Source organism: Miniopterus schreibersii, assembly GCF_964146895.1.
Source record: "Miniopterus schreibersii genome assembly, chromosome: 14".
Taxonomy (NCBI): domain Eukaryota; kingdom Metazoa; phylum Chordata; class Mammalia; order Chiroptera; family Miniopteridae; genus Miniopterus; species Miniopterus schreibersii.
The window spans coordinates 19,501,781-19,523,038 of NC_138114.1; the positions used below are offsets into that span (position 1 = coordinate 19,501,781).

At 51.9% G+C, this 21,258-nt stretch overlaps 1 protein-coding gene across 1 annotated transcript in view; it reads right to left on the reverse strand.

Moving 5' to 3' along the window:
* Window positions 1–6,207: 6,207 nt before the first annotated feature.
* Window positions 6,208–21,258, reverse strand: part of COL13A1 (collagen type XIII alpha 1 chain) — a 79,536-nt gene continuing 64,485 nt past the window's right edge. The window contains exons 33-38 of the mRNA XM_081158381.1: window positions 18,828–18,881; window positions 18,244–18,297; window positions 16,782–16,817; window positions 11,772–11,858; window positions 7,920–7,958; window positions 6,208–6,338 (exon numbers count right to left, since the gene is read on the reverse strand). Coding sequence (XP_081014507.1) covers window positions 6,336–6,338; window positions 7,920–7,958; window positions 11,772–11,858; window positions 16,782–16,817; window positions 18,244–18,297; window positions 18,828–18,881 — 273 coding nt within the window. The 3' untranslated portion in view covers window positions 6,208–6,335. The remainder of the gene's footprint in view (window positions 6,339–7,919; window positions 7,959–11,771; window positions 11,859–16,781; window positions 16,818–18,243; window positions 18,298–18,827; window positions 18,882–21,258) is intronic.

Consider the following 21,258-nt stretch of genomic DNA (forward strand, 5'->3'; position numbering starts at 1 on the left):
TTGCCCAACAGTGTCTACCTGGCCCTGACTTCTCAGGCCCTTGGTAAATGGTTGTAGCTCTAAGGAGGTGTTGAGTCATTGCCGGAGCTTGACCTGGGGGCTGGGGGTGACTGATGTGTTGGGTCATGGTTAGTGTGACCCCACCTCCTGGTTTGCCAGGTTGACTTCTGTTGTCAGAACATAATTATTAATAGTGCCTTCTTCACTTGCAAAGTGTCCTGGGCTGAACAAGAGAATATGGCCACCCTATGGAAGAAGCAGGCAGTAGGGTGGGTGATCTGCCTATGGTGACCACGGAGAAGGCAGGCAGTGGGCAGCTAATTCCCAGGCACTGTCCCTTTAACAGTCTTGCTAAAGGAAGACGGCTTATTCCAGATCCTCTTGAGAGTATGTAGCTTGCTGCCCCTCTCCATCACTGGGTGCTCGGTACTGGCTGGGGCATCTCCGGGTGCCTTGGATGCATGAGGCCCTTGGCTCTGAGGACCAGCCCAGGGTCCAGCCTCATCACCCAGGCATGGGCTTCTTTCCTCTACAACGTTGTTGTCTCTTCCTCTCAAAGACAGATGTCTGCGTTGCCAGCTCGGTACACACGTCAGTTTATGACATTTGAAAAACCCCAGGAAGTCAAGGGTTAATGGTGGCGGCACCAAAGGGAGTGAAAGGAAAGCTGTTGAGAAGGAGCTGGGAAAGGTGGCAAGTTTCTAGCCACAGTCCCCTGGGAGACTTTCCAAGGTCAGGATGTGACATGCTGGCAGCCCTTTCTGCAGAGAGGTTGCTCAAAGAAATGCAATTTTCCAGGAGAAAGGGGCATCCCAGAGCCCTGGAAACTGCAGCAGCAGCAGCGGAAGACCCCAGCGGTGGGTGGGGCAGAATCCCCAGCGGAGAGCTGGGGGAGACAGGTGCGCAGCTTTGCTCTTCTAGCTGGGCTCTGGCTCTTGGTGAGAGCAGACAGCCGTGCTCTCTGGTGGTCACCCTCTGATCACCTCCTAGAGCCAGGCCCCCGGGAAAGGTTCAGCCTGTGACCCTCTGTCCAAGGGCAGCTCCGTCTTCTCACTCCTCCAGGGAAAGGCACTTTCCCCAAGGCTCTGGGCTGGCTGGCTTCACTTCTTGGCGACTAACCATGGACTCTGGCCCTTGAGGAGGTATAAAGAAGGGGATGTTTAAGACAGAACCCCGTGGGCGATTGGCACAACGGGGTGCCTCCTGGACCGGGTGATCCCACAGAATCAGCTGACCTTGGCAGAAGTCCAAAGCCCTCCCAGTTTGGACCTGCCCTCTCTGCCCCCTTCCTTCCAACACAATTCCATTTGCCATCCCCTGATTCAAGAAGCGAGTGTGGCCCAGGATTATGCTCCCTGGAAGATTCTGTCAGGGAAAGGAGAATGCGGCAAAGGGGGGGACTGCCTGTGTGATTCAGCCAGCTCCTCCCTCTGGGCCGACTGGGTTCTCTCTTCATTCCTGCCATGCTGGCCACCACAGTGTCCTCATTAAGCACATAGTCCTCGCACTGCTCGGCATCCCTGTTAGCTCCTGTGCCTTACAGTCCTTAGTAGCCCACCCCTCCCTTCCCACTGCCTGTGCATAGTAGTTGCTCAATAAAGTGGGTTGATAATTCATCAGGTCATAGATGTTTACGAGCCCGGACCTTTGGCCGGGGTGGGGGGGAGACCTGAGCTAGGCCCATAGGGAGCCTAATGAATAAAAAAGTCCCTCCCCTCTAGGAGTTCACTGTCTCATATGGAAGACCGACTTTCCCACTCTACTGGACGGTGGAGGGAGCAAAGAACACAGAGTTCCTGCTTGTTCCAAGAAGGGCACTCATCTAACTGAGGAGCCCAGAAAAGTCTCCCCAGGGCCATAGTGTCTAAGCGGGGCCTTGAAAGAAGGGTAGACTTTTGACAGGTGAGAAAAAAGGGCATTCCAGGCTAAGGCCAGGCATGGGCATGGGTGTGGGGATGGGAAAGCAGAGGAAGCATGTAGGGGCCAGTGAGTGGACCCTGGGACGCCCCTGGGAAAGGCCCAGCCTGTGCTAAAGCCTGTTCCCAGCTCAGTTCTGCCTCTGTCTATGCTATGTCAACAGATCTTGGCTATTCTTCAGGGGCTGGGCTTTTCTAAGAACCAGAGGATCCCTTCGTGTGGAGAATTCTGACTTAGTGTGGAAAACCCAGCTCCCTTCTCTGCCCCCCTCTGCCTACTGCCACCGGAACGAGGAGCCTGCTGCTTCAAAGGAGCTCCATGCTTGACAATTCTCCTTGGAGAAATGAGCAGCAGGTCCCCACCCCTGCCTGCCTTCCTGCTCTCCATCTCCATGAGTGTCTCCTCCTTTCTGATCCACACACCAGCAGCCTGTTCTCCTCTCCTTTTCTAGGATGTGGAGTCTTATGTGCTCGATGTCTCAAGTTGCCTGAAAATGTGCCCAGGTGCAGGGCAGGGGGAAGCCAACCTGTGGAGTGTGGGGTGGCGATGGGGAGGGGTGCAGAGAGCCTGAGATGAGGGAGGCTGGGAGAACGGACCAAGCAGCAGTGTCCCTGACACTGGTAGGGCTTTGGGGACCCCTTGCAAGCCAGGTGGTTAGACCTATAGTAGAGCTCAGTCTGATGAATTCAGCAGCCAGACACCAATGTGAGAAGCACCCTCTGCCACCATGCCTGCCCTGGGGGAGCTGACCCTGTCACTTCCTCCTGTGTGGCCAGGTCCCTTTGGGATGCTGCTGTTCAGAGTTACGAAGCACACGCATGCCACACAGTTTTGCAATGCCAGCTCCATGCATAATACCAACACAGCCAGGTGCTCTAGGTGGAGGGGTGGGGCATGCTCCAGCACCCCGATGCTCCCAGGAGCTGACCGTCAGTGGAATCAAAAGGTTTCGGTGAGTCAGAGGTCATTAGAGATAACTTCCTTATTGGACACTCAGGAGTGTGACACCTGGAGGAAGTTGCCCTGCTCCAGGTAGTGGAGAAAGGACTAGAAGCTGAGCCTCTTAACTACTGTCCCACCTTTTTCATGGTCTAGCCTGACCCTCCCAATGTCCGTGGCACGATATTCTGCCACGTGAAGTCAGAACCCCGGGAACGGAGGCCAGTGTGGGCCTGGCAGAGAGGAAGCACAGAGGGGCTGAGATAGTGTGCGAGTGTGTGAGTGTGTGTGTGTGCAGGGGCCATCTCTTCCTTTGGCTCACATGACTGCAGAGGTACAAGTTGCCAACCTTGGTAAGAGTCATTATTCGGGCCCAGATCACGCTGTTACACTGTCACCTACGGGGCACTGGCTCAGTCTTTGTCAAGCCAGGTGTTTGCAAGTCTCCAGGTAGAGAGTGCCGGGCAACAACATGTCCCCTGTGCCAGAGCACCGAGCCCAGGACCAGGGAAAGAACCAGAGAAGGCAGTGCTCTCAAGACCAGGGCCTTCCAGTTCACAGAGAACGGTCACCAACAGGGCCGTAAGTTGGTAATTTGTCCCACCAGGCAGGGCTGGGCGCATTGCTCACTCCTGGGCTGGCAGTTCTCAACGGGGGGTGCTGCAAGTCCCCAGGAGGGCCTGAGGGTCTTTCCCCTCTGTGAGCCCTCTCTGGCCACCAGCCCCTCGAGGTGCCCGTCCCTGCTGCCTGCCCCCTGCCCCCCACCTGCGCCTCCCCTCCCAGCGCTGGATGATCCCTTATCCAGGGGGCTGCCGGCTGGGTTCTGAGCCCCAGCCTCTCCGCCAACTTCCTGACGTTTGTTTCCCTATTTCTAATCTCCTCGCACCGCACTGGATGCAGAGTTGAGTTGAGGTTCCAGTGGAGAGGCCCAGGGGTCCCCGGGGGCAGGAGGGTGGGGATGGGGGCTGCTGCTTGCGCCTGTGACAGGAGGTCCCGGATGAGGGTGCAGGAGGCCCCGGGCTACTCGGGGAGACAATGTGCTTGCACACGCGGGGCCAAACCTCTGGGAACTGCCACCTTCCTCAGGAGGGCAGCGTGGGCGCTGAGACCAGATCAATGGTTTCATTTTTTCTCTGAGCACCGGGCAGATAAATGGTTTCATTTTTTCTCTGAGCACCGGGCAGCTTGCAGTGAACTGTGCCGAGGCCCTTTCGCTGATTATCTGGGGCTCTCCTGCCACCTCCTCTGTACTTATTTTCCTTGACTGAATTTTCAACTTTTCTTTGCACATATTTCTATTTTATTATCTATATTATTGTGAGGGACTTCAGGCCCTCGTAGGATTAGCTGAGGTGTAATAAGCAAATGGATTACAGTGGGACTGAAACACAATAAGAGGTTTCTGTTGGCCGCAGTTACCCAGGGCATGCAGCTAACACACAATCTCAGCTTCCGGAGCCTTCCAGTGGATGCTGGGCTCTATTTCCAGATCATCAGTGGGTTCTGATCCCTCCAACGAGAGCCTCAAAGGAAATGAGGCGGTGGGCCTAAAAGAGCCAGGTTACGCTCTGCCTCCGCAGGATCTCAGATGGGGTGGGGAAGCAAGGGAAGTGGCGAGGGGGGTGCTGTTGGAGGTGGAGTTAGTTGGCAGAGCCCGGTGGGGGCCAGGGGAAAGCACATCTCAGGCAGCAGAGGACGTGGGCAGGGCCTCTGTAGGCTCCTGCCATAAAATAGAGAAGAAATTATATTTTATGACTGCTGCTCTGCTAGAAAGGTGAATCTAACCCTGCCTGAATTCATGATGATATATTTTTTCTTCTGAATTTAAAAGAAATGAAAATAAAATATTTTCTTAGCTCCCGAAAATACTTGGGCCTGGGCTGTGCTACTGGAGAGGCTGGCCCTGGACGGGGTGGCGGGAGCTGGCTCGGGATCGCTGGGAAAGCGCAGCCTCCTGGAACTGTCCCTCGGTAGGAAAGCAGCTTATGCCAGCTGGCGGCTTGGGCCTGGGTCCCTGACTTGGGGAGGGGGTGGATGAGCTCCATTCGGTGACCGTGGAGGTCAGCTCTAGTTCAAGTGCTCCACTTTTCAAAGGAGGAAGCCAAGACTCAGAGGGGGACGATGTCTATTTCCAAAATATCTGAGTGGACATTTAGAGTAAGGACGCTGGCATGGCCCCCGGGGCTTTGGGCAGCACTGGCACAAGAGTTCATGAGTGAGACCTCGCCCTGCAGCGTGGCAGGGGGCTCAGGAGGTGAAGCCCATGAATTCAGCGTTCCTGGGACTGTTTGTGGACAGAGTCTGAGTGAAGTTTGCCTGTACTGCCTGCCAAGGAGGGTACAGAAAGAAAAATGAAATGTAGGCAAAGGGAGGAGGGCGTTTGAACTCAAGTAGTTGTTATTGTCAAGACCTTTAGAAGCACCGATTTATGTTGTAAAGTATCTAACAATGAACTTGTGTGCTACACCATAGTTAATTCTTTCGTCTTTAAAACAGGTTTCCTGAGACCTCTACTAAGCAGGGTACTGTGAAGAGACAGCAGCAAAACTCTATTTCTTAAAAAACAAAAGTAGCTTCAGGTTGACCCAGTCTGGCCCAGATTCCTGACTGTTTTCTGACTGTTCTTTGTTGGAGTGAAATGGCAGGTGAGGCAAACTTTTCAACTGCTAGTTGTGAGTGGACCTTGCAAATCTATATCAAATGACAGCCACCAACAGCAATAGCTGACACTAGTGGCTGTGGCTCAAAGGAAGAAAAACAAAAAAGTACCAAAAAAACCAAAGCAGTAGCAAAGAGCCCTTTGTAAGTCTAGGGGCTGCAGCGGGCGGGCGTTCAGCACAACTTAACCCTAAGTGCTCAAAGGACGCCGTAATGAACTTGGAATATGTCACCGCAGACTTTGCTTAACGTAGCCCCTCCCTCCTTCTGTTGGACTTAACATTTCAAAACATTACACTTCAGAGAACTCTGTCCGGGACTTCCTGCTTTCACAAGAAATAATGTGTTTAATTTAATGATTAATCAGGATCATGAACTGCTATGTTTCACTTTTTTTAATAATGAGATCCATCAGAGTTTAAAATATTCTTAGACACACCTGGTTTGGCAAACACCACAGATCTTCATGTTTTTGTGGATTCACACACAGCCTAGCCAGCACCTTCGTGCTGGTTGGCTCCCTTTGGCACCACAACACAATAATTTATTAAGCTTCAATACTTAATAAGTGTGCACAAATATCATGCAAACATATGACCGTATCAGAAACAAAAAGTGTATTAGAGTCACAGACTTATACAAAACATCTTGTAAACAAAAGAGGAGAGGTTGGTATTTTCTGTACAAAATATGCAGGTTTTTACTTTTTTAATAATCTGTAAGATGCATCATACTTCGGGCATTTTCAAAAAGTAAAAACTGTATAAAAATAAATATTCTATGTACAAACACACACACAGGCCAATCCCAGGTTAGAGGCATCACTGCAAAACAAAAACAAACACAAAACAACATGGAGTTAATGTCAGTGGGTCTCTGGATGTTCATTGCCCTTGTGTGAAAGGAGGCAGATCTTGTCCTGGGTTGGATGGGAGTTCTGGATGGGATGACGGTCTGCACCCTGAGCGTGGGAAACCATTTTCTCCTTCCAGTCACTCCCTTTCCTGGCCACTAGAGGGCACTTTCTGTCTATGGTGCCTCTGGAGGCATGGCCGTTGAATTACTGAGCATCCTAGACTGGATTTATGGTAGGAACCAACAGGCGTGAGGCTCTCTAGTGCTTCTCCAAGACACCGTAGCTCTAGATAGTGGCTGTTCTTCCCCTGCAAAGCACAATCATGTCTATTCCCTGACCATCAGCAACCTTGAAGAAGAAAATCTTGTTCTTAGAGGGCAAGGGGTCTCATTCGACACTCCTCTTACCTGCCTCTGTAGAGCTTTAACTTGCCAGATGGCGAGGCACAGCTGGAGGGATAGATTCTTGGGGAGGCATCTGCCTTGGGTGCTGAGCTCTCCTTTCTCTGGCGAGGGGTGCCTTAGGTACCTGGGCAAGTAGGTGCTCCAAGAGCCTGGGGTCTTGGTGGTTTCACTACTTTTACACAACCCCAGGAACTAATAAGATTCTGGGCATTTAGCCTATTATCTATAGGAGTATATTCATCTCATTGGCGGTATGACCCTGCTGTCACTGGGGCAGGACCGGCTTAGCTAAGCACAAACTCTGGGACAGGTTGGGGTCTCCAGCCCTGTTATGAGGAAAAGTCTTTGATCGGGGGGGCAGGGTGGAGGCAGGCTGTGGTGGGACAGCATGGCAGTTGTTACCTTGGCCGGGGACCTCGCTGGGCTTCTGGATTAGCAAACCGATGGCCCAGGTCAGGCTGGGGAGCCCTGTGTGTTGGGGGCTGTGGCTGAGTGGGGTGGTTGTGTGCAGGGGCACAGCCCTGTGGGGTCAGATGTCTTGGATGATGGCAAATACCAAGGCAAGTGTGAATAAATGAAAGCTTATTGTTAGGAATTCTGGGCTGCAGGTAGCATGTGTGGAAGCATGAAGCTCTGACAGCTTACATTCAAGGGAAGGGTGGAGCAGTGAGCTGGCCAGTCTCTATGTGGAGGGATAGGAGCCATGTGGATTTATAGTTTAAGAAATTTAGATTTCTTGCATCTGGATAAATGTCATCATACGGATTAAATGACCTCAGATGAACACTATGAGAATAGCTAATGACTATTAATTTTAAAACAAGGTCTAGAGCTCCTTGGAAGAAAGGTACTGTATAGAATCACACAAAGCACACAGATGTCATCTGTGTGGCTACATGGAAATTCCATACACTGGGTTTGCTGATGCCTTAAAAAGCATTTTTAAACATTCTCCAAGTGTGTACAGTGCGTGGGATGTTTAATGGGCGCCTTGCCTTTGGGATCTTTCCTTTTTCGACCCACGTCTTACTGCTTCATCTGCAGAAAGGCCCAGGATGGAAACTGCATGCTTATCACACTGTTGAGAACAGAGCCCTAAGGACACCTGCGCCCCTGAGGCACAGCAAGCCACTGGGAAGCCTTACCTTGTTCCAGCAGCCCTGGACTGGTAAGCCATCTTCCCCCTGCAGCGAGGAAGGAAAGCACATGGTAGCTGGTCAGGACGTGCCCACCTGCTATTGGCTATTTCTTTTCTATTTCTATTCCTTTCAGGTCAGGGCCTTGGAAGGATGCAGGAAGCAAGTCCATCTGTCTTCCCATTGGCTTAGGTCACATCAAGTTACAGTGCGAGGCCAAGAGGAGCTGTCCCAGTCTGCTGGGTTGGCGAGCAGAGGCGACCTGAGTGCCATGGAAGAATGGCCTGGTCCCTGCTCTAACTATACTGGGAGCTGTGTGCTCAGGGGCAAGTCACTCAGCACCTGGCAGCCTCAGTTTCCTCCTCTGCAAAACCTGGGGAAGGCGTGGCTGTATGAAATGACTGCTCAGGTGCCCCCCAATTCTCCCATTCTCTTATAGTTTTCTCTTCCTTAGCAGTGGAAGGAGGAGATCTAGGCAGTTCCCACCTGGTGATCAATAGGAAGGAGCAGGTGTGCAAAAGGACATGGCCCTGAGGCGCCTTTAGCTTGGTGACAAGGGCGTGCTGGGAATTTGGGAAGATGCAGTGGCAGGATGGGAATGAACTGTGTGCTATTGTCCCCTTTACTGGTGGCATCCACAGAGCACCTGCAGCCTTGGGATGTCCCACCTTTTGGGGCCCTGATGGCCTGCCTCGCTGGCACACCCTGGGGGAACCTGGGGACCTCTGAGAGACACGGTGGGAGGGGGAGGCTGAGCTAGGGCAAAGATCGGGCTCTCAGTCCACATCTGCTAGAACTGAAACCCAGATTCTAGAATTCCAGGCTCCAGGGCAGAGGGAGAGATGGACACGAGGTTCCAGGGAACCAGAGCAAGTAGTCAGCCCCAAGGAGATTGAATGGGAGCCCTCTGTGCCCAGGCCAATTTCATCCACCCACGAAAGTGCCTAAACCTCTCACCTGGCATTCAGCAGGCAGCCAACCCGCATGGAGGGCCGAAGAAGCCTAGTTATCTTGTATTAAGAACCATGATCAATAGCACCCGCTGCCCCCACGCCCACGGTAACACAATGCAGGACCCGGGGTAAACGGCAACGAGAGATAAGGGGAAGTTAGGTGCACTTCACAGCAAAATTAATAGGCAACCGACATGTCAATATGGAATGTTACTGGGTAATATGCTGGTTTGCATTAAGGGGCAAATAAACATGACCTTCATTGTCCCCTCTGGGTGAGGGAGGGTCTGCAGGGGGAAGTGGTACATTCCAGGGCTTCATGAAGATCTTGTGCCCCCTTCCCCAGCCCGCCACAGAGCGCATTTCACACGGACTCTGGAAGGGAGAGGAGCCTCCGCTAGCCACAGTGGCATTTCCATTGGCACATGGAGGGTGGCAGGGGGGACAGAGCAGGATGGGGCAGGTGAGGAGGATGGCAGTGTGTGAGCGGAGCAGGGATGCCAGGGCTGCAGCTGACAGAACTCAAGGTGTCAGGCTGTGGATGGGATGTGGCGGAGGGGACACCTGGCTGTTTGGAGGGATGGAAATTCCGCAGCTGAGAGAGGTGCCGTGGGTGCTGCAGGCCAGGTCGGGGAAGGGGGCAAGCAAGGGTGTGAGAAGTGAGGGCCAGGCGGCAGGCCGCAGTGCGTGCCTGTTTTGTTCTGCTTCATCGCTGGTCTTAAAAAGCCCCGAGAAAGCCCCTCGAAGGGGCTCTATGGTCATCTCTCTGGGTCACACACCTTAATTTTAAAATAACTTTTTCTCTTCTGTTTAAAGATAATTCCTGTGTGACCCCAGGGTGGGGGTGTGGGGCCAGGAGCTCTCATCTGTCACAAGTATGAAAATAGCTCCATGAACTCCAACCCTCTTGGGGAATTTAGGAGAGCAGGAAGCCAGTTGCCCTGGCGTGAAGAGCCATCTTCTGCCCTTGGCAGGAAGCGGAAAGGGCTGCCGCGGAGGTCTAGCATGTCCCCGCCTGGGGCCTGGGCCTGGCGGGAACAGAGCTGCGGCCCTAGTCTGGGACACGCTTGGGAGGCGGGTCCTGAGTGTCTCCGCTCCTCCCTGCCTGCCCGGCTCTCCTCTTCTCTTTCTAAACTACGTTCTCAATCTTTCTGCGCTCTTTCAGACTTTTCAGCTGTGAACCAGCTAGACGAAAGGAAGGGAAATCAGGGAGGGTCTTGTAGTGTCTTTTGGGACTTAAGCCAAAAGGACGAACCCTTTAGCGCCTAAAATCCTGACGCTGGACCATCCCCCAGACCAGGCAGAGTCACCCCCGCAGCCTAACAGAATGGCCAGGGTGGCCTCCTTGTCTACCTTGGTTCTAGGACTTCTCAGTGTACCCCGTGTTTATAAGTGTGCCATCTGTTCCCGGCCAAATCGTGGGATACTGGAGTGGGGGGCTGTGGGGCTGACGGTCATCTGATTCAAATGCTGTGCCAGTGCCCAGCCAGTGCTTGCCGAACTGACTGCAGTGTGTGAGGGAAGAGAAGTCCCAGTTCCTAAGAACCTTCCAGAGAATCCACTCTCCTAGTTTTCTCTCTGGTGGCACATTTGTCTAAAAGCAGTTGTGGAAAGAGGACCAGGTGCAGCCAGTGCTGGCTTCGGGTGGGCAGGTGGTGTGCTTTCGAGGCAGCTGCAGGATGAAGCCAAGAAAACATCCCGGCAAACTTTGCATGCAAGAGGTGGGTGCCGTGGGAGCCCCTGAGGACCAGACAGGCAGGGAGACCCTTGGTGTCTACGGAGAAGAGGCAGGAAGTGGAGACTAGATGGGTGGAGCAGGCGGAGGTAGAGGGTGGTTGGAGAGGCACTCAGGCACAAACCACACATGTGGGGGAGCCCAAACTGGCCATGCAGGCAAGGAAGGGTGATGCCATACCAATGGGCACGGGGCATCCAGTCCGTCCAGCCCTGGTAACCCCGGCTCCCCTTTTTCTCCTTTAAAACCTCGGTGTCCCTGTTCATGAAACCAACCACGACGATTATTTAGGTCAAGGCTGGCCAGCTCCGACTGTGGAGTGGAGAGGCCCAGTCCTACCCTGGCCAGGATGCAGGACCCGTGAGGCATCCGTAAGTAGGGCCGCAATCACAGTCGATGCTCATGTCCTAAATTCAACCTTTACACTGTCTTTGGCTTCCAGAAGAGTTTAGTTTTGAAACGTGTACAGCAGCCCCCTCTCCCTTTGCAGACTCATTTAGAGTGAACACAGATGAATTTCAGCGTCAGTGCGTCATAGTTTTCAGAACCTTCGAATGGACGGGGAAGGCACTTAAGAAGCCCGGCCGACGTCCATGAGTCATTCCTTACTGGCTCGTTTGGGAAGTCTTCCTGGGGGTGTTTGCTTACTGATTTTGGTCTGCAGGTTTTAAGTTGGGAGACTGTATATTAAAAGCCCCTTTCTGGCCTTGTTTTGCCCGGCTAGGGCACAGGTGGCCCTCTGCAGACGCTAACCTGGGGGTCCTGCATCCTGATCGAGGGAGGATTCCAACAGCTTGGACTGCTGGCTACAGAGGTGGCCATGAAACAAAGAAGGCAAACGCATGGCTCACAAAGGCTGCACTGGCTTCCAAAGCCATCCTGGAGCTAAGAGCTGAGGCTGTCTCCAAAATCCCTTTCCTCGGGTCTTTCCACGTCCACCCATCAATTGCTCTGCATCTTCAAAGGAAAGGGATTTCCTTTGAACGGTTTGCAGCTGTGGTTTTAAGGCAAAACCAACAGCAGGCGAGCATCTCACAGGCCAAAGCACAGGTAGATTTGGTAGCATCAGTGTCGTCATTCGGATCTCCTCTTAGTTCATTTGCCTTCTTTGTTTCCGGCTTGCAAACTTCAAGGAGAAAACCAGTACAAGGCAAGTGATAAATGAAAACATACCAACGGACAGGGGGCATCTAATCCAGGCGCTCCTTGGTCTCCCTTATCCCCTTTAGGCCCTCTAGAGCCTTTCTTTCCCCTCTCCCCCTGTAAATAATAGTTTAGTCCGAGAAAAAAAACACATCATCAAAACTTTAGGATCATTCATGTGTTAAGGTTAGAGATAGAAAAAGAAAAAATTAAAGAGGAGAAAAGTAGCTTCTCTCAATTAGGATAGTCTCTCCATTAGGATTTGGGGCAGGACTCATGGCCTGAGGATTTGGCTGAGGCAGGGGAGGAGAGCAAGGCTTGGGAGCAGCAGGCAGCAGGGCTCAGAGGTGGAGGTGGAGGGAAATGCACATGGAAGACACCGGTGGACAGTTCTGCTGATGCTGAGCCCAGAAGGGGTCTGTGGTAAACAGGGATTCACTTCCTTCTATTTGAGAATCCAGTTTTGAAAGACTTTGGCTTGACAACTTTTGTCCTAATTGGTTTTTATCCCTTTGATATTCTATTAAGAGGCAAGGTGATTTTTGTTTAGAGCCGTGGTGTGTGTGTGTGTGTGTGAATACAGCATGTATGAATGTGTGCATGTATATAGTTGTGCACATGCATGCATGAATGTGTGGGTGTGTGCTTGTGCATGTGTGTGTATGCATGTGCACACACAATTGTGTGTGAATATGTGCTTGGTGATGTGTATACAAGTGTGTGCATGTATGAGTGTGTGCTTGTGTGTACAAGTACACATGCATACATGTGTGTTCAGGGCTCATGGGTGGCCCCTGGTTCTCAGCTGGGTCCTTCCATTCTGTGTGTCTTGTCCATCTTGGTCTGAAGCCATAGGCAGCTATTTGCATATGGACAAGTTGGTTCAAGGAATTCATTTGTTTCTGAAAAGCTTCAGTAAACACTGCCTTTCTAAATTGATCCCTATTTTGCATGTGTCAGTCACTCTCCATTTAAAGAAAGGCTGTGGGAATTCTTTGTAATGAATTTGAATTTGATTTTCACAGGTTGGGTTTCCTTATAAAGGGGCAAGAGTGCCTCTGGGAAGTCCTCCTGAAAACTCCTGTCCTCTACAGAAGGCCGATTGTCTACTGCTCCACAGCGTTACTCCAGGGCCACAGACCTCAAAGGAGGGCAGCCTACTGATCAGAGCAGAGGCTTAGAGCCAAAGCAGGTTCTGCCTGTTATCAGCAGTGTGACTTTTGGGAAGTTACTTAACCTCTCTGAGCTTCAGTTTCTTCACCTGTAAAATGTGGATAATAACGCCTGCCTCAAAACTTTGTTTGAGGTCTTTGTGTACATTAGGTGCTTAATACTGGCACATAGTATGTGCTCAGTAAATGACAGCTGCTTCATAATGCTAACAACAATAATTATTGTTTCTTGTTAGCTAGTATAAGGGCCAAGGCTGCCATCAGTTATGGCCTCATCGTGTCTACTGTGTTCCCGAATCGGAAGGCTAAGGGTTTGTTAGAGGGAGGCAAAGGATAAGAGTGTTTTTGATGTTTCCGAGGATCTTTGGAAATTACTCGAATCTCCTGATTCCCGAGGTTCCCTGTAATTGCCAATGCATTGTCCTTAGCGAGTTTTCTAAAGAGCAAATGCTTAGAAAGTGATACGTGTTTAAGGGGGAACATGTGTGGGCATAATCCCATTGGCTCTGAGATACTCCAACCAATGAAAACATCGTGGTGTGGACAATCCCTGAACAGTGGACAAGCAAAACCACTCGCTGTTGGATGGGAAGCCCCACGGTAAACTTTCTCAGGAGTGTGGCCCCTCATTCCCCTTGGGCCGGGCGGGTATAAAAGCCAGCACAGTTTCCAGAGTTCAGAGGGTGGGCAAAGCTCAAGGACTGAGGGTTTCAGGTCCTGGATGATTGGCCTATGGTAACGGAGGGTCAGCCTGCTTTTCAGGATGGGTGACTTGCATTATGTGGCTTCACGTTCTAAGGGCACAGGAAATGGCTTTACATTGGGTGCCCTTTGGAGACATTAGGGTAGTAGCTTTGCCTAATCCTTCCTGCTCCCAAAGAGGCCCCGACAAAGAGAGAAACCCAGCCAGTACAGGGAAAGGGGCAGATAAAGCCGAGCTGCAGAAGCTTCCTTAAACAAAGTAAATACATGTATAAAAATTGATTTTAGAGGAAATAAATTGAAGCTGGGGGAGTGAAAGGGATAGGATGAGGGATAGGGGATTGTTATAATGTACTGAACAACATAGGGGGAGAAATACTGGAGTAAAGGAAGGAAGAGGCAGGCCCAGGCCATTGCAGGTAGCAGAGGAAGGACTGGAAAGGGGGCAAGGGCGCCTGGGGAAGCAGGACACTTGTGCACGCACACATGCATGTTTGCATACACACATACACATGTGCACATACACAGGCACAACCCCCCCCCCCCGCCCCGATGCTGCTTCTGGGAGAGTGACAGTAGCCGCAGTGCATGTGCGCAGACCTTCCAGTTGGCTCCAGCTTGCAGGCAGCTGCGCCTTCACACCCAATTTTCCTGACCCCCGAATTGCCAAATTCACACCCCCCTTTATCCTTTGAAGGACATTTTTATCCTAAAACTGACTCTTGGGCCAAATTCACAGGGCTGTGAAGGGACAAGAAGAGCATCCATAGTGACAAGGACAGAATGTTCTTTGCACGGCCATGTGCATGTCCTCAGAAAACTGCCCATTTGGGGCTCTGAGCCTTTCCCACTGCTACGAGGACCTTCCTCCTTCCACGAGCAGGAAAGAGGCTACAAGACCATCCTCGGGTGGCACACGGAGGAGCAACGTTTTAAGACTGTGTCTCAGGTCACTGCAGGATAGAACAACAGGCTCGCGGTGCGCCCGCCGGGCCCTCTGATGGGGTCCCGGCATGAGGCGTGGTAGAGTTTGGGAGCGGCCCTACAGCCACCCTCCGCACCTGGAGGGGCGGGAGTTTAGAGCATCTCCAGCTTCACCTTCACAGGCAACAACGACACTTCTAACCAGACTGTCATCTAAGCCCTTCTGGCCTCTTACCTTGACCAAAGTGTCAATATTCTGAGTTCCAAGCATCAGAAAAAAAGCTGTCCATAGCAAAGTGCTGACTCTATTTGGAACTTCCTTTGTTCTGGAGGCTTTGTTTCCAAGTCCTCACATCTCCCTGCAAAGTCCTCATAGGCTGGTGGTATAAAGAGGTCTGAGTGAGGAGGTGAGGTGTAGGGAGGACCCTTCCAGAACATTCCTGAGAGTCCATTCCCTTGGAGGGAGAGAATAGCTGTTCCCTGACTCGGTAACCTGCTCTGTGGAATAAGTCAGTTGTTTTTTTGCCACACTCAAAAGAAGGTTCATGCAACTTGACTGCTTTCTGGACTCTCCTGAGTGACATACTGCTATTTATATATGGGATGGGGGAGAGTGTGTAAAACCTTAGAAGGGGAAAGTGGAGAAGAAATATTTTCCCACTGATTCCTTATTGGCTCGTTCGATGGCCTTGGTTCCTTAAACATCAGCACCTCCAGCCTCCACCTCTCCTCCATCTGTGACAAGGGTGTCTGCCTGCCCCGCCTCCACCTCTAGAGCCTCACAGTCCCCACTTGGACTGGTTTTGCAGCCCTCAAATGACTCAGTGCCTCAAGCCAACTGAAATGTCTTGAGAAATTGGTTTAAAAAGTATTAATTGAATATAATAAAGAAAACCAGAACACTTTAGAAATAAATTAGAAAGGAGGTTAGTATGCCAACTAGAAGGTGGAATGATCAATTTTTTTAGTGGCCTAAATTCTTTGATGCCACAGTAATGAGGGTGGGCTTCCCAGACTGCCCTACCAGGCCTGCGCATTTCTGGAAGGAGGCCTGTATTCCTGTGGTTTCTGGACTTGGTCTTCCCATGGACAGTCTGGTGTGGGCAGCTCTTCCTGCTCCCTCTTGTGAGTAAAACATGTGGAACGAATCGAGCTGCTTTTGACCAGCTGCCAGAAAGGAGAATTTAGGGATATAGACGTGCTCAATAAATACATCCTAAATTGAAGAGACTGGAATCAGTGTTAGATTTAAGCATATGGATTCTGGCACTTTCTGTTCATGATCGTGGTCATCAGTGTTCAAAGATCAGCTGGAAGATTTGGGTTCTGGAGCCCACCTGCTCTGCCTTCAGCTCTCTGGGAACTCGGTACATTTTATCATTGTCTGGGCTTGTTTCTCTGTCTGTTCTTCCCACTCCTCTTCTACTTCTAGGATCCTTGGATCTTTTGACCCACTACTAGAAGATGCCCTGGGCCATTAGGGGGCACGGTTCACAGTGTGAGAATCACTGTGGTGAAGGGGCAGGTGAGATATTCTAGAAAGGAACCCAAAGGTCATCTCTTGGTCAGATGGAATTAAATGGTCCCTGCTGGGACCAACTATGTCATGTGTCATATACCAGGCACGTGCCATATACCATGACATGTCTATGGGTGCTGTGGACATTTAATAATTGTGTCCTGGTGAAGATGGCCGAAACCAAAGGGAGAGCAAAGGGCCTCTGAAGGCGCGAGTCGTTTCACAGTCCTGCTGACGCTTTCCAAGAGAAATACTGGTTGTGCAAGGGCTCGCCGCTTACAATAGCTGCCTGCTTGTTTTCAGAACTGGAATTTATTTTCTTTCTCACCAGTGGCCTGGGATGCCTGGCAAATGAAGTTTCAGAGGCTAGGACTAGGCAACGATGGATTTAAAAATGTCATTTAGGGGCCCATTATCAGGGCACCAGAGAGAGAGAGCTGGGCACGTGACTCCCATCACTGAATGGTAATGCTAATCTGATGGCCACCGTGGGATTCCATCTCCCCCTGTCAGGCGGAAAAATACATGCTTCAATTTCAGGATCAGGGCCCAGGCTCTCTGCGTGCCACAGATTAAGCCCCCAACGAGAAAGCCTTTTAATTTGCAATGATTTATCAGGAAAAACTGTATTTGCCATGTTGGGTCAGGAATCCCCAATTGGTCATTCCACCACATCATGAAGACATTAGTAACCAGAGCCAAAATGTGAGGGGTCAGACTCACCCGGTTTCCTTTGTCTCCGGGTGGTCCATGTAAACCCTGCAATAAATCAGAGAAATGGAAACACATTAATGAGAAAACACAGGATGGCTGTACAGTGCTTCCTTCCAGGCTCATAAAGTTCTTCTCTGATGCCTAATTTACCCAAGACAGATTTAATTATCCCCATTTTACAGAAGGGGGATAAAGGGGCTCAAGGAACTTAACCTAGGGACAAATCAGGAATTATGGGCAAAGCCAAGAGCGTGGTTCTGGTTTCCTTGCTCCCCAGCCAACATCCTGCTGTGTTCTTCATGATCACTCAAGCTGAGGAGTGGTGTGTGCTGAGGACAGTCTGGGTAGAGAACTCTCGTGGCAGGGGAGGTGTTTGCATGACTCTCCGGACAGGTTCTGGCTAGAAAAACGGCTGCAAAGCTCCTCAGACCCTCTTTGCGAGGTGCATGCGGCTCTTCATGTCTTCAGCAAGGGGAATGAACATAAGCTAAGGCTGGCGGAGGCTGCCAACTTAGCCAGAGCAAAGCCGCCTGGGCAGCCAAGCATGGAACCCGTGCACAGATGCATAACCTTCAGGTGGGTGGGAAACAAAATTCTGGTTCTATCAAATTCTGGTTCAATCAACTTTTTTTAAATAATACAATGGGAAAATCTTCTCTGATTAGGAAGCCATCCCTTGGGAAGGCTGCCCCTTTCCTTCTCCCCCTGCCATTGATCCCCTCCACCCCACATCCACCCCATCCCCAGGCCTTCCCCATACTATTGTCTGAGTCCATGGATTATGCATATATGCATATAAGTTCTTTGATTAATCTCTTCTCGCCCACTCCCCAACCCCCACCTTCCCTCTGAGATCCCTCCGTCTGTGCCATGCTTCCATGCCTCTGGACCTATTTTGTTCATCAGTTTATTTTGTTCATTAGAATCCACATATGAGTGAGATCATGTGATACTTGTCTTTCTCTGACTGGCTTATTTCGCTTGGCATAATAGTCTCCAGCTCCCTCCATGCTGTCGCAAAGGGCAAGGGACCCTTCTTTTTTTACAGCTGCATAGTATTCCATGGTGTAAATGTCCCACAGCTTTTTTATCCACTCATCTGCTGATTGCCCCTCTCTTTCTTGCATGATAGTGATTTGGATTTGATTCTGGCCTCCCTTGAGGGCAAGGGCCACGGCACATTCATCTGTGAGACCCCGCTGCATTGGACAGGGAAGCTTGCGGTTGAAGGGGCCTGTGATGTGTTTGCTACATCCCATCAGATGGTCCATGTGGCTGAGGACCTAGTCCCCCAGCAGGGATATTCCAGTGCATTGACCAGTTGGCTGTTGGCAGCTTCCTGTGTCACAGAAATGAGAATTCTCACTTGGCTCTAAATTTTTTGCTGCGGGCTCTGAGGATTCTGTTTTGACAGTGTCCCTGGTGGTGCACAGGGGTGGGTGAAGAGACCCTCTGACCCCAGGAGACTTACAGGAAGCCCAGCTGCTCCCGTTGGTCCTGTCATCCCAGGGTCGCCCTTGCTGCCCTGAAAGAAGAGAAAGCAGCCCATGAGCCCTCTGGACGTAGTAAAAACCTTCCATCAACTGTTTGCTGTTTTACACCTGACGCCGCTCCAGTCCCCTCAACAGCCGTCTAGGAAGCAAGGTCTGAGCGGAGGGTTGGGGCTACTCGTGTGGACTCTGTGGCAGGAGGTGGTTGGGGGGCCCCTCACCCTCACTCCAGCAGAGCCTATTCCCCAAGGTCCCCTGGAAGGACTGAGCAGTGTCCTGGGGCCCTGGCTGGCCAGAGGGGGGGGGGGGAGGGCGTAATTGAGGAAACGGAGTCACCATGAGGCAGGGAAAAGAAAACAGGAGAGAGAGCGGTTTCTCCTTTGAAGTTGTGTCACCCCTCAGCAACCACCTGGCTGCGGGATGGCACTTGTTCCATCTAGGGGGGTGGGTAAGGGCTGAGACTGCGGGGTTGACATGGTGACCCTGTGGGCCACACACAGGTGCCAGGGCTGAGGACCCGAGGCTGAGGAAGGTCCCCCAGGGCCCCAGCTCGCAGAACACTCACCCTCTCACCCTTTGGTCCCGCTGGGCCTGGAACTCCAATTGGTCCTGGGGTACCCTGGGGGGGGCGAAAGGAGGCAGAGGTGAAGGTTCTGGTGCTGAGGGAGCCCTGGGCACCCCGCCCGACGCCTGGAGAGCAGCAAGGTCCAGTGGCCAGTTTTCAGGGTTGGCGAGGCCAGGCTCGTTCAGGGCAGTCATTCGACTGAGCCGTGTTCCTGTTTGGGTTTGGGGGCGTCAGGGAGAGAGAGCCTCCCCTGCCTCAGAGCCAGATTCCAGGACGAAAACCCTTTCACTTCACAGCCAAGCTTGCCAAGGCTGAAAACGGTAGGAAAACGGTTGCTTAGTTTGTTCCCAGAAGCGCTTGGGAGGGAGTTGACACCATCCCAGGGGTGGGGGGCCGGAGGTGGCACCCCTTTGCTGTCACAGCTCCACATGCAGCGGGAGGGTCTTCATGCCACAGAGAGCGATGCAGACGCACACACAGAGGCAGGCGTGGGGGGGTCAGTCAGCCAACGCCACCCACCCGCCCCACTGCGGGCCTGGCCCGGCCCAGCCTTTGGCCGGACCTCTGTCCCCACACCCAGGCCAGGGGGACAGACTGGGTTGGAGAGTGAATTAGTGTGTCTCGATGTCTGCTGACACTGGTGGGAAGGGAGGTGTGTCAGAAGCGCTCCTCACCCAGGGCTGGGGGGGAGTCGGGCAGCTGGAGCGATGGGAGCCCGTTGCTTGGAGACGGAGCTGGGCTTGAGATGGAATAATTAAACATCCCCCCAGGTTCCCCACTGCGGCTCGGCTAGGTGGGGCCTCTATTTCAGAGCTTCCCATCGCTCTGCCTGTGACTGTGCTTCCTGCTCAGACATGAGGGTGTGGGCTGGGCCTGTGGCCAGTCCCCAGTGTCTCAGGTGTAGCTGTGAAAGGGGGGGCGGGAGCAAGTGGGGAAATGCTGATTTACATTACGTGGGGGGGGGGCGACAAAAAGATATTCTCGGGGCTCCCTTTGCAGCTGCGAGGGAAGAAGGAAAGCTGTGGGCGTGGGTGACAAGAGCACGTCAAAAGTGAAAGAGGCCAGATCAGAGTAAAGAGGTCAGAACAGGACTCCAGAGTCACTGGCTGGCTTCCAGTTCTGCTTGAAGGCTTTTAACTCTGCGATATTGCAGGAGTTTCTTGGCCTCTCTGAGGGTCAGTTTTCCTACCTGTATAATGGGGAATGAGAACATGAGTGACTGCCTCTCAAGCTGCTGCTGGGCTAAAATGGATGAACACATGCCACACATTTGGTGCCCAATAAATGTCAGTATTGGCAGGGCAAGATTATTTTTCCCATAAAAATTTTCCTTTAGGATTGTGGTATCGATTTTATGAAAAAATAAACCCTCAGGTCCAAGGGGACAGAACATGTGACTTTGCACTGCTCCCCTCTGTCCAACATGAATGGAAAAAGCAGTTGAGAGAGAAATCTCGGTTTCTCTGATTCCAGCCACAGATCGTCTCCCCAGCTCTGACTGGTCACCTAGGAAACGTGCGCAAGGTGCGAGGAGGCTGGAAATGGAGGGACTGTGGTGGAGCAGCAAAGCCGTAATGATGCTTAGAAAATGGGTATGTTCTCCATTTATGACAGTCTACAGTATCAACCCCATAAACACATAGTGGGGAGAGGCCCCAGCAAGGCCTCCTGCAGGTGTGACTTGACATTTCCCTCTACCCTGGCTGCATGTCCTCCCCTCCACAAGCGAGCCCTGCAAGCTCTCTTCTTCCCCCGAGTGTCACTCCAGCCAGCTCCTTAGAACCTTGTCTTCTGGGCAGACCAAGCACCTATGGCCTCAAAGTGTCCTGCAAGGGCAGAGCTGAGATCACTGGCTGGAAGGGGCTTGGCGCACATACAGCTCTGGTTACAGCTGCCCCAGAGAGGGAAGTCCAGCCTTCTGGCTCTTGATGGCCAGTGGTCCCAACACCTTGGGAAGGGACAGGCTTTAGTTGGGAGTGTCGCTGCCCCGAAGACCTTTTGGGGTGCTCTGGGAGGAGGACTGGAAGGTGGAGAGGAGGGACTTTTTTCTGACGCTTCAGTTGTTTGTTAAAAAAGAGAAGGTTCAGGTGCTTTCTAGTCATGAGTAGGTGATGTGTGTTTTCTAGAATCAGGAAGAACACAGAAAGAGGGGACCCAAGTGTCGGTCAATTAGCTCTGTATAAACCCCTGACGGGATGGATGACTATGCTGCAACAGGCAGTGAAGGGTGCGGTTGTTACATGCCCCCAGAACACTGAGCTGGGACTGGCCTGTGTGCTCCTAAATGCTACACCTGCTCTCACCCATCCACGCTGTCCCCACCCCCTATGCATTAGACTGTGGCTATGCAGGACTAGGAAGCCTGTGTGGGCAGACATGGGATGGACAGAGCTCACAGCATGAAGACAACACAGCATGACGGGCACATACA